At 35.8% G+C, this 17,075-nt stretch overlaps 1 protein-coding gene across 6 annotated transcripts in view; it reads right to left on the reverse strand.

Moving 5' to 3' along the window:
- Positions 1-17,075, reverse strand: part of ATAD2B (ATPase family AAA domain containing 2B) — a 153,558-nt gene that overhangs the window by 73,971 nt on the left and 62,512 nt on the right. For all 6 annotated transcript variants that reach the window (XR_009599768.1, XR_009599767.1, XM_042245844.2 and 3 more), the window contains 2 exons: positions 15,384-15,519; positions 4,529-4,715 (listed from right to left, as the gene is read on the reverse strand). Coding sequence is in view for 4 of the 6 variants with exons in the window: in XM_042245844.2 (XP_042101778.1) it covers positions 4,529-4,715; positions 15,384-15,519 (323 nt within the window). In the remaining 2 variants the exon portion in view is untranslated. The remainder of the gene's footprint in view (positions 1-4,528; positions 4,716-15,383; positions 15,520-17,075) is intronic.

Consider the following 17,075-nt stretch of genomic DNA (forward strand, 5'->3'; position numbering starts at 1 on the left):
AGTCTCAGCTTCAGCTACCAGGACTATAAAATTGAACCAGTGTCTGGGCAGATTAGACATCCATGTGTTGGTCACTCAAGAAGAGGCTGCACTTCCAACCCAAAAGCTCATAGGTGAAAGCAGAGATGAGCTGTCTTGACCCACTAGATGCAATGGAACATAACCCCAAACCCAGTGGGTTTTGTCGTTTTCCACTACCAAGTGACACTTCTCTCCACCCTCCTCACCAACATGAAAAAAAAAGTATCAAAAGCCAAGATATGTGAACGAGATCAAAGAACATGCGATTAGAATTCAAATTTAGCCCAATGATGCCAAGCAGGATTCAGGAAAAAAAAAAACCTAAGGATCCCATAAGATCAACATACAGTTTACTATGTATTTCCTAAGTATTTCCTTACCTAACATGAAGCCAGTATTATGGCTGTGAATATACACACACGTTAGCCATAAGGAACAACTAACTAGACAGAGAATACCCTCTTCACTTTGAAAATGTTCTACCTTCAAAGTGATTTTATCTTTCAGTTTGCCTGAAACTTTCAAATACCCAAGTAAAAAGAAAAAAATTTCTAAACTATATAGCAGAGTGTAAACCAAAATGACAAAGTTTACGCATTCCCCTAATCCTCCAAATTCCTTCCCCTAAACCAAAACAATTATTTAACAGGTTTTTTTGGGGGGGGAGGGGGAGTGTAATTCTTGGATGAAATTTCTACTTATATATAAACATGGACATATATTTTTTAAGTTTTTTTTTAACACAAAGGAGATCATACTTGGATTGATTTATAATATCTAACAATAAGGAGACCACTAATATCTCCTTCATCTTTCCACATCAGCCTATATAAATCTTTTACCTCACTCTTGCTAGACTTCTTAGTATTTCTGTTACTATACTTTAGCCAGTCCACCATAAAAAGGACATTTAGTTTGCTTCTTTTTGTCTTATTATTTGCTAATTCTACACAATACTTTGATGAATACCCCTGTACATTCAAGAGTGAATACTTATAGCTAATGTATCTTTAGGAAATGTTTCTTAATGTAAATTTCCTGGGTCAAAAAATAAATTTACATTTCCACTCACCAAGTATGAGTGCTCACATATCCAACATTAAGTTCATCAAGCTTTTCATTTTCACAAGTCTATAGTTGTTTAAAATAGCATCTTTCTGCTTTAACATGCTTTTTTTCCACTTATAGGTAAGACAAAGAATCTTTTCAAAATTTTATTGGTTGCATTTGCCACTTTTTTCTCCCTATAAATGGCATGCTCCTATTTTCCCAATTCTTATTAGGTTGTTATCCTTTCTTCTTCCTGATTTTAATATGTTTTTGTACAGCTAGGAAACTTGTTCTTGACAGGTGTTACAAATACAAATCTTTGCCAGGTTATATCTATTAATTTTATTTAAAGAAAAGTTTTTTGTCATGAGTAATTTAAAAATTTTATAAAGTCAATTTTGTTCTTATTTTTCTTGGCTTCTATATATTGCTTTGAAATTACTTTCCCATATCCAAGATAATATACTACTCTTGTGAATTATCCTAACACTTTAATAGTTTCATTAACAATCTAGAATTTACTGGGCCTAAATTTTAGGCAGAAAATCCAGTTTTTCTTTTTCCTTCATAGAGCCAGCCAGTTTTCTAAGACTATTTATTAAATAATCTATCTATTCTAAGATACAGAGCTTCCCTCGTAACTCAGTCGGTAGAGTCTGCCTGCAATGCAAGAGACCTGGGCTTGATTCCTGGATGGGGAAGATACCCTGGAGAAGGAAATGGCAACCCACTCCAGTATTCTTGCCTGGACAATCTCACTGACAGAGGAGCCTGGCAGGCTATAGTCTATGGGGTCGCAAGAGTTAGACATGACTGAGTGACTAAGTACACACACATTCTAAGAAATCAAATGTCATCATCATCATATACTTAACATCATCAGACACTAAATTCTATTTCTACACAGGCCTAAGCATGATTTCTCACTTTTGTTCCATTGTTTGTCAGTCTACTCCTGCACAGGTACAAGTACTGTATTATCACAGTTCTACTACATCTGTTGGAGAAGGAAATGGTAACCCACTACAGTATTCTTGCCTGGAAGATCCCGTGGACGGAGAAGCCTGGTAGGCTACAGTCCATGGGGTCGCAAAGAGTCTGACACGACTGAATGACTTCACTTCACTACATCTGTAAACATCTGGTAGGGATATCTCATTACAGTTTCTCCTTTAGAATTCTCCTTGCTATGCTCATATTTATTTTCTAGAGAAAAAAAAAAGAGCCTTTTTTTTTTAATGTCTCCTCTTAAATGTTGGGGGGGGATTATTATTGAGATTGCACTTAATTTAGAAAAGAACTCATGGCTCTCCAATGTTGAGTCTTACCAGTCACTAGCTGTATGTAGCAGTAGAGATAAACAGGATGGTAGCTGTCATTGTTGGGTACTGTATGCCAAGACTATTGGATGAGCTTGTTTCAATAATCAAAATAACCTTACGTGGTACCATTATCTTTGTTTCATAGATGAGACAATTGAGGCTCACAGAGGTTAAGCAACGTATCTGCTGCTGCTGCTGCTGCTAAGTCACTTCAGTCGTGTCCGACTCTGTGCAACCCCATAGACAGCAGCCCACCAGGCTTCCCCGTCCCTGGGATTCTCCAGGCAAGCACACTGGAGTGGGTTGCCATTTCCTTCTCCAATGCATGAAAGTGAAAAGTGAAAGTGAAGTCGCTCAGTCGTGTCTGACTCTAGTGACCCCACAGACCGCAGCCTACCAGGCTCCTCCGTCCATGAGATTTTCCAGGCAAAAGTACAGGAGTGGGGTGCCATTGCCTTCTCCAAAGCAACATATCTAAGGCCACAAAAATACAAATACATTGAGATTTTAATCTGTGCAATATGATTTGAGTATACACTTTGAATCATAGTAAATATAAATGAGGTATGCCTTTTCACTTATACAGCTGTCCTCAAGTGACTTTTAAGCTTTCTTTTTTTAGGCCATACAAATTAATTGTTAATTCCTATGTAAAATTAGTTGCTATTAATATTTTAAATGGGACCTCTCCTTTTATTATGCAGTTGACCCTTGAACAGGTAGGGGTTAATCTGTGAATAATTTATAGTCAGGCCCTCTGGATTTACAGTTTCTCCACATCCACAGATTCAACCAACCACAGACTTTGTCGTTTTGTAGTTACTGCTGAAGAATATCTGTCTATAAGTGGACCCATGCAGTTCAACATTAACTTTGAAATTATCCACCTTACAGAATTCCCTTATTGGCCCTAATTGTTTTTTTGTTAATACTATAATCATATCATTGGCAAAAAAAAATTTTTTTTGGTCCACACATATACATGTAGCTCCATCTTTATTTTAATATACTTACAACTGTTTAGAACTGTTAAGTAAAAGAGAAGTAAATCTGACACTATTGGCCACCTGATACGAAGAGCTGACTCATTTGAAAAGACGCTGATGCTGGGAAAGATTGAAGGCAGGAGGAGAAGGGGACGACAGACGATGAGATGGTTGGATGGCATCACCGACTCAATTGACATGAGTTTGAGTAAACTCTAGGAGTTGGAAATGGACAGGAAGGCCTGACATGCTGCAGTCCACGGGTTTGCAAAGAATCGGACATGACTGAGTGACTGAACTGAACTATGAACTATTTTTAAAAATCTATCTTGCTACAAGGTGCAGAATGGTTGTCAGTTAGATACTATATGCATTAAATATATATGAACTATAACTGGAGGGAAAAAAAAAGTGTGCAATGCTCTTAAGTGTTACTACTCAAGTAGTTTAATCTCTAAAAATAGGCTAAATGTCAAAGAAGAAGATGACACTCAAACATTTAATGAGTACTTACTATGAGGTGGGCACTGTGTCAGAGACACAGAAATGGTGAAGACATGGTCCCTTGGTTCAAAAAACTTATTCCCTTAGCCCCTAGTTCCAACATGACACACTTGTAATAAATTCACAGTTATATATTAAAACGTCAAATTGCTTCATAAGCTAGCAAAGATAAAGTATTGGAAAATTAAATTGATTATTGATTGAAATTGACACTTGATTATTAAAACAAATACAAATTTTTAAATTGCTATCAGTTTTCTAAACTAATTTTAAATCTTGGCTTTCTCAAACTTGATATTATCTCCCTTACTATGATAAGACTCTTAAGTACAGACAGAAGTTTAAAAAGTCTCTGTAAAAAGGATCAAAAAAAGGCAAAAAGAAGTTCCCTTTCTATACTGTTTAATACAGCTTTAATACAAGAAATAGGATTATTAAAATGTCAGAAAAAAATGAAGTATCATGGGAAAAACTGATCTCATTTTAAAAAACCAAAAGGATCTTTTGCCTTAATATTAGAATGCTAACAACCAACAAAAAGTTAATATTTATATTACTGTTCTTTGAAAAAAATTTATCTATCAAACACTACTGTGATATAAATAATAAGAAAGTTGGAAATACTCTGATATAGTGCAAACCTACCTGTGCACATGATTCTTCAGGTGTTTTGGCACTAACTGAATAAAGTGCTGGGAGATCTAGTCTATGCACAGAGAATTTTTCTAGAGTGTGCAAAAGTGCTGGAGCAAGGTGAGAAGTTTGACCTGAGCCTCGTTCTCCAGACAGCAATAATCTTGGCCTGTAAGAGGTTGGCTGATGATATGGTGACCTGCAATACACATAAGATATAATTATTATTTCAAAACCATACACTCTGAAGATCAATATGAAATATTAGGAAAATATTTACATAAAAGAACGTAATGCCAAATTAATAGAGCTTTTTCTTCTCTCTCACTTTTTAAGTACAGTGAATCATTTTCTCATTAATTACAGTTTTAAAATATTGATCTCTCTGACCATATTAACAACAAAGACATAAAAGTATAAAAATCCATTCTGAAAGAAAGTCAGAATACCTGGGTATTCATCTTCTCATACCACATATATTAACTTGGAAAATGCTTCAGATACTAAGTATGATCCAGTTATTAATTATCCAAGGTCAAATGTTAAGAATTCTACTTCTCCAACAGAGATACACATCTAAAGATTATTCCAAATGTAGGGCTTTCTTTATTAATGGTTTCTTTCTTTATTAATGGTAGACTTCATACATATTTTACAATTTTTAAAATAGAAAAAAAAAAGAGCAGGACTTCTTCAGTGGCAGCAATTTTGTTTCTAGGCCAATAAAAACTGTTCTTAACTTAGTAGATAACATCTAAAGCCCTACACCAGAAAAGGCCAATTTAGGATAACATATTAAACCAAAATCAACTTGTATTTTCAAGATTCTACAGCACCACTAAAAAGATAAATGAAACAAGTTTATCTAATATCACTGTACATAATGCAGGAAATTCTAAGCAATGCAATAATAATAAAGCAAATTTTAAAATGGAACTAATGGAAAGAAATAGGACAAACACTGTTACTTGTAAAGAACATGATTATACACTAGAAAATCCAAGAGGATCAACTAATCAATGCCATCGCCTACCACCAACAAAACAACAAGACTGAAGATGGAAACAATTTTCCTAAACACCATCAATAACCAATATAAAAAAGGAAAGAAGATTCTATTCACAACTGTAAAAATACAAATGATAAACAATACTAAATACACAAATCATAAACAACAATAAAAAATCTAAACAAGAGAGATGCAGAACTACTTGGAATACACCATGGGCCTGAATACAGATGTCAAATCTTCCTATGCATTTACACCTAGCTATTGTTAACTACAAGGCAAAGGCTACCCACTCCAGTGTTCTGGCCTGGAGAATTCCATGGACTGTAGAGAATACAGTGGATTGTAGAGAATACTATACAGTGACTGTATAGTCCATGGGGTCACAAAGAGTCGGACATGACTGAGCGACTTTCACTTTCACTATTGTTAACTATGGTTAGTTTATGGTATTTTATAGATTTTTTAAAATGCAAATCAAAAATCCCAAAATAAAATTTGATGCAGGAGATTTAAAACTTCCTTGCAACATTATCTGAAAAAATAATCAAGTAAAAATATCAAGTGGAAAAGTGTGCAAGCTTCAATTTCAGAACATTTAAACCTATTTTAGTAACTAGCACTTCATACAGATTTCTTGTTTAATTTTCTTAACAATTCTATGAAATACATAAGTCTCCTCTTACTAAATAGTAACAAACCCAAGGCTCAGAGAAGTTCGCTATAAGATTATACAACTTGGTGTCCATATAACTGCAAAGCCCAGGTTCTAAAACAGTACATTAAGATGTGCCTTACTTTATACTGACACATAGTACAGAACAGAATAACAGAATGTATAATACACCAGAGAAAAGAAACCCTGATTAATGGAACTTAATAGCAGCCCAGAAAACAAATCACAGTAATTGAAAGAATTTTATATAAGATAATAAGCATAAAGATAAATGTAACAAACATGAACCATAACACAAATATTGTTTTAAAATAGGAAGGATACAGATCCTCATTTCACAGAACAAAATGAATTCTAACATAGAATTAAAAAAACAAAAGATTCATGTATTTTTAATTCATAAAAATCTAAACACATTTGTTATTCAAAAATTACATCTGAACTACAATCAGACATCACTTCACACTGGTCAGAATGGCCATCATCCAAAAGTCTACAAACAATAAATGCTGGGGAGGGTGTGGAGAAAAGGGAATGCTCTTGCATTGTTGGTGGGAATGTAAATTGATACAGCCACTATGGAAGATGGTATGGAGATTCCTTAAGAAAACTAGGAATAAAATCACCATATGACCCAGCGATCCCACTCCTAGGCATATACCCTGAGGAAACCAAAACTGAAAAAGACACATGTATCTCATTGTTCATTGCAGCACTATTTACAATAGCTAGAACAGAGAAGCAACCCAAATGTCCATCGACAGATGAATGGATAAAGAAGTTGTGGTATATATAAACAATGGAATATTACTCAGTCATAAAAGGAATGCATTTGAGTCAGTTCTGATGAGGTGGATGAACTTAGAACCTATTATACAGAGTGAAGTGAGTCAGAAAAAGAAAGATAAATATTGTATTTTAACGCATATATATGGAATCTAGAAAAGTGGTACTGAAGAATTTATGTACAGGGCAGCAATGGAGAAATAGGCATAGAGAACAGACTTAGGGACTTCAGGAAAGGGGAGGAGAGGGGAGGAGAGGGTGAGATGTATGGAAAGTATAACATGGAAACTTACATTACCATATGTAAAATGGATAGCCAACGGGAATTTGTTGTATAGCTCAGGAAACTCAAACAGAGGCTCAGTATCAATCTAGAGTGGTGGGATGGGGTGGGAGATGAGAGACTGATTCAAAAGCGAGGGGATATACATGTGCCTATGGCTGATTGATGTTGAGGTTTGACAGAAAACAAAATTCTGTAAAGCAATTATCCTTCAATAAATTTTTTAAAATTACAATCTGAACCAAACAGCAAACAATCAAATAAGATAATTAAATTTGCCATTAACAGGACTGATTTTAATGCATAAAGAGCTTATATGCACAGTATTTTAACCAAAAATACCTTCTTATACAAAGGACATAGACAATTCAAAAAGAAAACAGAAAGAAGTAACTTTTAAAAAATGATCATTCATTTAACAATTTTTGACTGCTTCCTATGTTGAATGCCGTGGCCTAAAGTATCCACCAATACACTGTTACTACAGAGATCATGACTCAGTGTATTTATTGGAAAAAGGAAATAAATTAATAAGTAACAACCTTTTAGTACATGGTGCTATTAGAGACCCACAGATAGCTTTCCTGAAAAAGCGCTACGTAGCACAAAACTCCAACAGATCAAAGGCAGAAAGCATGAATTTCAAGAAATACAAACAGGATGTACAAAGGAACAGAGGCCAAAAAAATCTCTTGGCTCTTTGGGGTAGTGGATATAGTTCATTACAGCCAGCTTCTTTCAAGGTTTTAGGACAATGTAGGGGTAAAGATATTGAGGTAAGGGAGGGGAATTGGGAAAGAGAATCAGACTGCAAAGGGCTATGATAGGTTCTCTAAGCCATGTTAAAAGCCATGTCCTCACTGAAGACAATGAGGAAACATTAAGATGCTTATGTAGGGCTTTCCTGGTGGGTCAATAGTAAAGAATCTGCCTGCCAATGCAGGAGACACGTGTTCAGTCTCTGATCCTCGAAGATCCCACATGCCATGGAGCAACTAAGCCCCTGGGCCACAACTGTTGAGCCTGTGCTCTAGAGCCCAAGAGCCGCAATTGCTAAGCCCATGTGCAGCAACCACTGAAGCCTGTGCGCCAAGAGCCCATGCTCTGCAACAAGAAGTCTGCACACTGCAACTAGAGAATAGCCCCCATGCAGTGCAACAGAGAAAAAGCCTGCCCAGCAATGAAGACCCAGCACAGCCAAAATAAGTAAATATATAAAATTATTTTTTTTAAAAAAAGATGCTCAAGCAGGGGAAGTTACGTAAGCATACATATGTTTCTGGATGGTAACTCTAACTCAGCATATCAGTAGAGGAAAGAGTTTTTGAAAGAAGGTAAACAGTAGGAGTAAGGTAAGGAGCAGCAGCTGCACTTTGCTGGAGCAGCTGTGAAGAGATACCCCACGCCCAAGGTAAGAGAAACCCAAGTAAAATGGTAGGTGTTGCAACAGGGCATCAGAGGGTAGACACACTGAAACCATGCTCACAGAAATCTAGTCAATCTAATCACACTAGGACCACAGCCTTGTCAATGAAATGAAACTCAATGAAACTAAGCCATGCCCGCGGGGCAACCCAAGATGGGCAGGTCATGGTGGAGAGGTCTGACAGAATGTGGTCCATTGGAGAAAGGAATGGCAAACCACTTCAGTATTCTTGCCTTGAGAACCCCATGAACAGTAGGAAATGGCAAAATGATAGGATACTGAAAGAGGTACTCCCCAGGTCAGTAGGTGCCCATATGCTACTGGAGGTCAGTGGAGAAATAACTCCAGAAAGAATGAAGGGATGGAGCCAAAGCAAAAACAATACCCAGCTGTGGATGTGACTGGTGATAGAAGCAAGGTCCGATGCTGTAAAGAGCAATATTGCATAGGAACCTGGAATGTCAGGTCCATGAATCAAGGCAAATTGGAAGTAGTCAATCAGGAGATGGCAAGAGTGAACATCAACATTCTAGGAATCAGTGAACTAAAATGGACTGGAATGGGTGAATTTAACTCAGATGACCATTATATCTACTACTGCGGGCAGGAATCCCTCAAAAGAAATGGAGTAGCCATCATGGTCAACAAAAGAGTCTGAAATGCAGTAAGTGGATGCAATCTCAAAAATGACAGAATGATCTCTGTTTGTTTCCAAAGCAAACCATTTAATATCACAGTAATCCAAGTCTATGCCCCAACCAGTAATGCTGAAGAAGCTGCAGTTGAACGGTTCTATGAAGACCTACAAGACCTTTTAGAACTAACACACAAAAAAGATGCCCTTTTCATCATAGGGGACTAGAATGCAAAAGTAGGAAGTCAAGAAACACCTGGAGTAACAGGCAAATTTGGCCTTGGAATGCGGAATGAAGCAGGGCAAAGCCTAATAGAGTTTTGCCAAGAAAATGCACTGGTCATAGCAAACATCCTCTTCCAACAACACAAGAGAAGACTCTACACATGGACATCACCAGATGGTCAACACTGAAATCAGATTGATTATATTCTCTGCAGCAAAAGATGGAGAAGCTCTATACAGTCAACAAAAACAAGACCGGGAGCTGACTGTGGCTCAGATCATGAACTCCTTATTACCAAATTCAGACTGAAATTGAAGAAAGCAGGGAAAACCGCTAGACCATTCAGGTATGACCTAAATCAAATCCCTTATGATTATACAGTGGAAGTGAGAAATAGATTTAAGGGCCTAGATCTGATAGATAGAGTGCCTGATGAACTATGGAATGAGGTTCGTGACACTGTACAGGAGACAGGGATCAAGACCATCCCCATGGAAAAGAAATGCAAAAAAGCAAAATGGCTGTCTGGGGAAGCCTTACAAATAGCTATGAAAACAAGAGAAGTGAAAAGCCAAGGAGAAAAGGGAAGATATAAGCATCTGAATGCAGAGTTCCAAAAAATAGCAAGAAGAGATAAGAAAGCCTTCTTCAGCAATCAATGCAAAGAAATAGAGAAAGAACAGAATGGGAAAGACTAGAGATCTCCTCAAGAAAATTAGAGATGCCAAGGGAACATTTCATGTAAAGATGGGCTCGATAAAGGACAGAAATGGTATGGACGTAACAGAAGTAGAAGATATTAAGAAGAGATGGCAAGAATACACAGAAGAACTGTACAAAAGGATCTTCACGACCCAGATAATCATGATGGTGTGATCACTCATCTAGAGCCAGACATCTTGGAATGTGAAGTCAAGTGGGCCTTAGAAAGCATCACTACGAACAAAGCTAGTGGAGGTGACGGAATTCCAGTTAAGCTATTTCAAATCCTGAAAGATGATGCTGTGAAAGTACTGCACTCAATATGCCAGCAAATTTGGAAAACTCAGCAGCGGCCACAGGACTGGAAAAGGTCAGTTTTGATTCCAATCCCAAAGAAAGGCAATGGAAAAGAATGCTCAATCTACTGCACAATTGCACTCATCTCACACGCTAGTAAAGTAATGCTCAAAATTCTGCAAGCCAGGCTTCAGCAATACGTGAACCGTGAACTTCCTGATGTTCAAGCCGGTTTTAGAAAAGGCAGAGGAACCAGAGATCAAATTGCCAACATCCGCTGGATCATGGAAAAAGCAAGAGAGTTCCAGAAAAACATCTATTTCTGCTTGATTGACTATGCCAAAGCCTTTGACTGCGTGGATCACAATAAACTGTGGAAAATTCTGAAAGAGATGGGAATACCAGACCACCTGACCTGCCTCTTGAGAAATCTGTATGCAGGCCACGAAGCAACAGTTAGAACTGCACATGGAACAACAGACTGGTTCCAAATAGGAAAAGGAGTACGTTAAGGCTGTATATTGTCACCCCGCTTATTTAACTTATATGCAGAGTACATCATGAGAAACGCTGGACTGGAAGAAACACTAGCTGGAATCAAGATTGCCAGGAGAAATATCAATAACCTCAGATATGCAGATGACAACACCCTTATGGCAGAAAGTGAAGAGGAACTAAAAAGCCTCTTGATAAAAGTAAAAGAGAAGAGTGAAAAGGTTGGCTTAAAACTCAACATTCAGAAAACGAAGATCATGGCATTTGGTCCCATCACTCCATGGTAAATAGAAGGGGAAACAGTGGAAACAGTGTCAGACTTTATCTTTTTGGGCTCCAAAATCACTGCAGATGGTGACTGCAGCCATGAAATTAAAAGATGCTTACTCCTTGGAAGGAAAGTTATGACCAACCTAGATAGCATATTGAAAAGCAGAGACATTACTTTGCCGACTAAGGTCCGTCTAGTCAAGGCTATGGTTTTTCCAGTGGTCATGTATGGATGTGAGAGTTGGACTGTGAAGAAGGCTGAGCACCGAAGAATTGATGCTTTTGAACTGTGGTGTTGGAGAAGACTCTTGAGAGTCCCTTGGACTGCAAGGAGATCCAACCAGTCCATTCTGAAGGAGATCAACCCTGGGATTTCTTTGGAAGGGATGATACTAAAGCTGAAACTCCAGTACTTTGGCCACCTCATGCAAAGAGTTGACTCATTGGAAAAGACTTTGATGTTGGTAGGGGTTGGGGGCAGGAGAAGAAGGGGACGACGGAGGATGAGATGGCTGGATGGGATCACTGACTCGATGGACACAAGTCTGAGTGAACTCCAGGAGTTGGTGATGAACAGGGAGGCCTGGCGTGCTGCGATTCATGGGGTCGCAAAGACTCAGACACGACTAAGCGACTGAACTGAACTGAACTGAAACAGTAGGAAAGATGATCAGTTAGAGGTATGCTATATAATAACTCTGGCATGAGATGTTAATAACAGTGTAGACAAGAATAGTAGCAGAGGAGGTAGAAGGAAGAGCTTGAGATTAGACTTATTTAGTAAGAAGAACCTATAGGACTGGGTCATTTACTGGATATAGAAGGGAAGAAAGAGAAAGAGTTGAGAATGGTGTCCAATTTCAGTCAGGACAACTGAATGGATAGTAGCTCAGAGGACTGATGGGAAGAGAAGGAGAGACACAAGCAAGCACACACCGAAAGATCTGTGACACAACACAGGGTGACAGGCAGCTGGACAAAGCTTAAAACTCAAAAGTGATGGAGGCTTGAGAAAGACTTGGTAGTTGCTGTCAAAGGTGACAAATAATGAAAATACTCAGAAACATCATTTCTCTATCAGATTGGTAAACTGAAGATTATAATACTCTTATTAGTAAGTAGATGGTGAAAAATTGGTATTCTCATGAATAGTGACAATGGAAAAGAGCACAACTTCCTGAAGTTAAATATGGCAAATATATGCCAAAATGTAATATATCCAAGGATATTCTGTAATGCATCTTACTCCCAAAGATTCCCTTATCTCTGAGTGCTCTCTACATTTTTTCCCACAGTAGTTATCTTCTAACATTTTATCTAGCATGCTTACTGTTTTACTGTCTGTCTCCATCTAAAATGTAAGTTGAATAAGGGCAGGCATTTTAACATGGATCCAATTACCTGGAGCATCTGGCACACAATAAGCACTTTGACAAAAAATCTGCATGAGTGAAAGCCTATATGAAAGAACGAATGATTCATATAAATAAAAAGGTATTATTTTCATCTATCTAGTTGGTAAAGATTTTAAAAGACAAAAAGCACTCAGAAATGAAAAGAGAATAGAAACATAACCCTTTCATACATTAGTGATGTATGAAAAGTTACATTAATAGTCTTACAGAAGAATATAAATTATATAAAGTAATATATGGTTCTGTCTATATGGATAGCAAGAATACCGAAGTGTGGTCACCAAAATGTTAACAAATATTACCTTCAGGTGCTTGGGCTTTAATTTTACTTTCTTCTTTAAGCTCTTTTTTACTTGAATTCTCTACAGAGTATATCATCTTTCTAATCAGAAAAAACAAAGCTATTCTCATTTGGAAAACCTCAGAAAGTTCTGTTTCTAATCCCTTTATGGTAATATACAGTAAGAAAGAAAACTTATTTTCCATCATAAGCGTTCTTTACCAGGCCTTAAATACTTTGACTTCTATTTCATCGTAAATCTAAAGAAAAGATTTCAACAGTTTTAGGAAACTATTCCTTAAACAGAAATGCACCACCAATGCCTGCGCTAGTGTTACTGACACCAGCATTCAAGTCATGCTTTCTACTTGTCCAGCATCTTTTCTGTATTAATCTGGCATGCTGACACATGTTGCTCAAACAAAAAAGCCAAACCAAACCAAATCAACAAAAACAAAATACGTGTGTAACCCTTATTAAAGGCTTATATTCTAAAGTAAATACTTCTTGGAAAGTGTGAAAAATCGTATCATCCAACCTACCCATAAAAACCTATTAAGCTTAGAAATCAATTTGGAAACCACATAGTACAACAGAAGGAATATGATCCCAGGAAACAAATAGTACCAAGTCTGCCCCCTGCTAGCAGCATGATCCTGGGCAATTTACTTAACTTCTTTGTACTTCAGTTTCCTCATCTATAAAATGATGATACCACAAATGCTAAATGACTGTTGAGAGGCCTATATGTATTACCATATATGAAGCCCCAGCTTTATACACCTACCACATGTCTAGTTTGTAATAAACAACAAATGCTAACTCCTATACTCAAAAGGACAGCAAATGTCACCATTTTTTCTGTAAAGCATTTCTGGACTTCCCTATGCAAGCCTGTTAGTTCTGTTTTCAAAACACCAGCCATATCCTAATGCTTGTCAACTGCAAGAACAAGAACTTTTCCAGAATAAGAACTATATCTCATTCATGTTTCTAGTAGCTAGTATGGTGCCTGACACAGGGTTTTTTAAAAAAATGGCAGAATGAGTGAATAAACAAACTAATTTTATCAAAACATCTCTTTAAAAAGATCATCCTAGGATACAGCTGTCTCACTATTAAATCAAAGTCAAACCAATGAATTGGAAAAGCTTATGCAAAAGAGCAATTTCTTCAGAAAGGCTAAGTCAAACAAAATAAACCATGGCACTGATATACATGAAGTCAGGGACAGAATATTCTTAATATAAAATTGAAAAACTTGTCGTTTGATAGTTTCTTGGCTTCTACTATGTATTTCAAATTCAAACAACTAAAACTGTTAAAACAAATAGCACACACACAGCTAACCAGGTGAAAGTCAGGAAAAAATGATCATTTGGTTTTCCCTTAATAAACAGATTTGTAAAATTACTGAAATAGTGTAAGAAAACTTCCCGGAGAGCATAAAAGAAAGGCTTTGCCAGTAGAAGACAAAAGTTTCTAACAGGATAGTTTGCCTTTAAAGAGTAAATTAAAGTGATGTAGTCTAATTTTAAAAACTGAAAAACAAGGAAGGGTTATCAATGCAAATAATCAAATTAACATTTCACCAAAATCTACATGAGAGAAACTTCATTAGTGTTGAAGACTTAAATTCATTCAAAATCTCTCTAAAGAAACATTACTTAAAAAAATACACACAATGTCTTCTAATAAAAGTCCTATTAGACCTACCTGACTGGAGCATTATGGTTCTTCAACTATCCTGATAATTATGTAAATGCAAGCGATGATGCTGTTACTATTTGAAAACTATTTAATCACTTACTTTAAAATTACATTAGCACTAAAATTGTTTACCTACTGAAGTGTATAGCAAAAGCTGCTTTACTATAAGTAAAGGTAAATAGAAAAAACATAATCTAAATTAGAATGTGTAAACTAATGAGGTTTTTGACAATCAGAAAGTTGTTGAGTTAATTACTAAGCAATTTCTAACTCAAAATCTCTAGTACCCTAGAGACGTAAATTATCATGTGAAACTTATTACAATCAAAATACTCTAGATCACAGTAAATATTTCATTTCTGTTCAGTTGAAACGAAAAGCAAGAATACTGGGGACATGGATTGACTTCCTTCTACCCTACTTAAAAAAAAAAAGAATCCCACAATCAGTTTAAGGGAAAATATCTTTAGTTGACCAATAAGCCAAATTACTACCACACAAAAACAAAAGCACAATATAAATTTTCCAGAATTATGTCCAAACAACAGAAAAAAAAAGTCCTTAAGGTTATAACCATAAGTAAAAATATACTGCAATTCTAACCATAAAGTAGTAAAAATCACTCTAAGTTGAAAGAAATTTGATATATATTGCTTACATTGTAAAATGAAGGTAAGGTTTATGTACAGCAGCAGCTGATGACTGTTTCTTTGGTGATCCTGAGTGACAACTTGTCTCAAAAATTGATAAAGCATTCTCATCGTCACTGTCATCTAAAATCAAAGTTTCTATATCTGTTTTAAAAAGAACACAAAGATTATGAGGCTTAAGAAGTCATTTAATATTACTGACCTACCAAAGCTAAGGAAAACTGATTAAAAAAACAAGTGGCAGTAACAAGTTATCCATCAAATAACACAAACTGACCAGGCAAATTGACAAACTACAGTATTCTGAGTAAGTTATAAATGGAACCAATGTAATTATTTCACCTTTACAGACTACTTAAGTATTATGAGATACATTTTTGGAGAATAACTATGAGAAGTCTGGAAAAGACATGGCACTCTCATAAAGTTCTCACCTGCTTACTAAGAATCTCTAAGTTAATTTTTACCAAAACCAGTACATTTAATATAAAATGGTTTAATTAATAGAGTAATTGAAGTATGGCCCAGTTCTTACAAAAGCAACAAGGAATAAATTGACCTTTATTTTTCTCACATGGCATACACACACATATTTCAAGGAAAATCTAGTCTAGTTAAGAAAGGACTCAGGAATTTAGTGGCAAAAAAGCCAATCTTAGAAAACGCACTCATTCAAATAACATTAGTCTCTTTATGGGTCTTAAGTTACTGCTCAGTGAACAACTGGAACTAAAATTCCTATTGAGAGTGCCATACTTAAAAATTTACCTAGTCTACAACCTAAAGTATTATAGCTGTAATTCATACATACTTAACAAAAGTGTCAATTCATTCAACAAAAAGCAATGCTACACGTATAGGAGAGATGGGAGGAAATTAAAATTGACAGAAATCATATCCTTCCCCAAAGAAAACAAGGAAAAAAAGAAGTATGCTTTCTAAAATGAGATCGTGAATTGTGCTGGCAGACAGAGCACAATTCAGTGGCTTTTAAAAGTCAAATATTGAACATGACTAATACTATAAAAATTAATCAAATAATTAAGTACAATTTGGTTGATAATTCATATACAAGGACACTTACTAAGAAAAATGTTAAAGACCAAAATACTCCAGAATAATATACCTAAATAACTAAAAAATATTATTAATAATCAAAGTGATTTATTCCTTCCACTGGCATATGAAGAAAAAAAAGGATCTAAAGCATACTTAATACTTATGGGGAAAAAAAGCGGTAAGAAAACATAGCTAATAATGTCATAAAAAAATTTCTCAAATGGACATAAAGAAGTTATAATCTCTCAGAAGAGAAGGTAGATTTTTATGACTTTCTAAAGGCAACATAGCTTTTTTTTTAATTTAAAAAAGTTAGGGAAAATATACAGATTCTAGATTACAAAAATCAGAGACAAGAAATGTACAGTTCATGGCAGAGTAGACGGCTCATACATAGTATCTATTCTCCTCATTTGACAAATTTAAGAAATCAAGTAATCAATGTGATATTTCAAGAGAATCTACCCTAAAAAATAAAGTTTCTGAAAAATATATTTATAACAGCAAAATTCATTGATTACTGATGATATTTACTCTATATAACAGTTATAATGTTAACATAATTCACAATTTTCTATACAGTGAAAACTACATGCTAAACAAAAAAAATTAAGACAATTTTTAAAAATTACTGTCTTCAA

Source organism: Ovis aries, chromosome 3 (assembly GCF_016772045.2).
Source record: "Ovis aries strain OAR_USU_Benz2616 breed Rambouillet chromosome 3, ARS-UI_Ramb_v3.0, whole genome shotgun sequence".
In the NCBI taxonomy this organism is placed as follows: domain Eukaryota; kingdom Metazoa; phylum Chordata; class Mammalia; order Artiodactyla; family Bovidae; genus Ovis; species Ovis aries.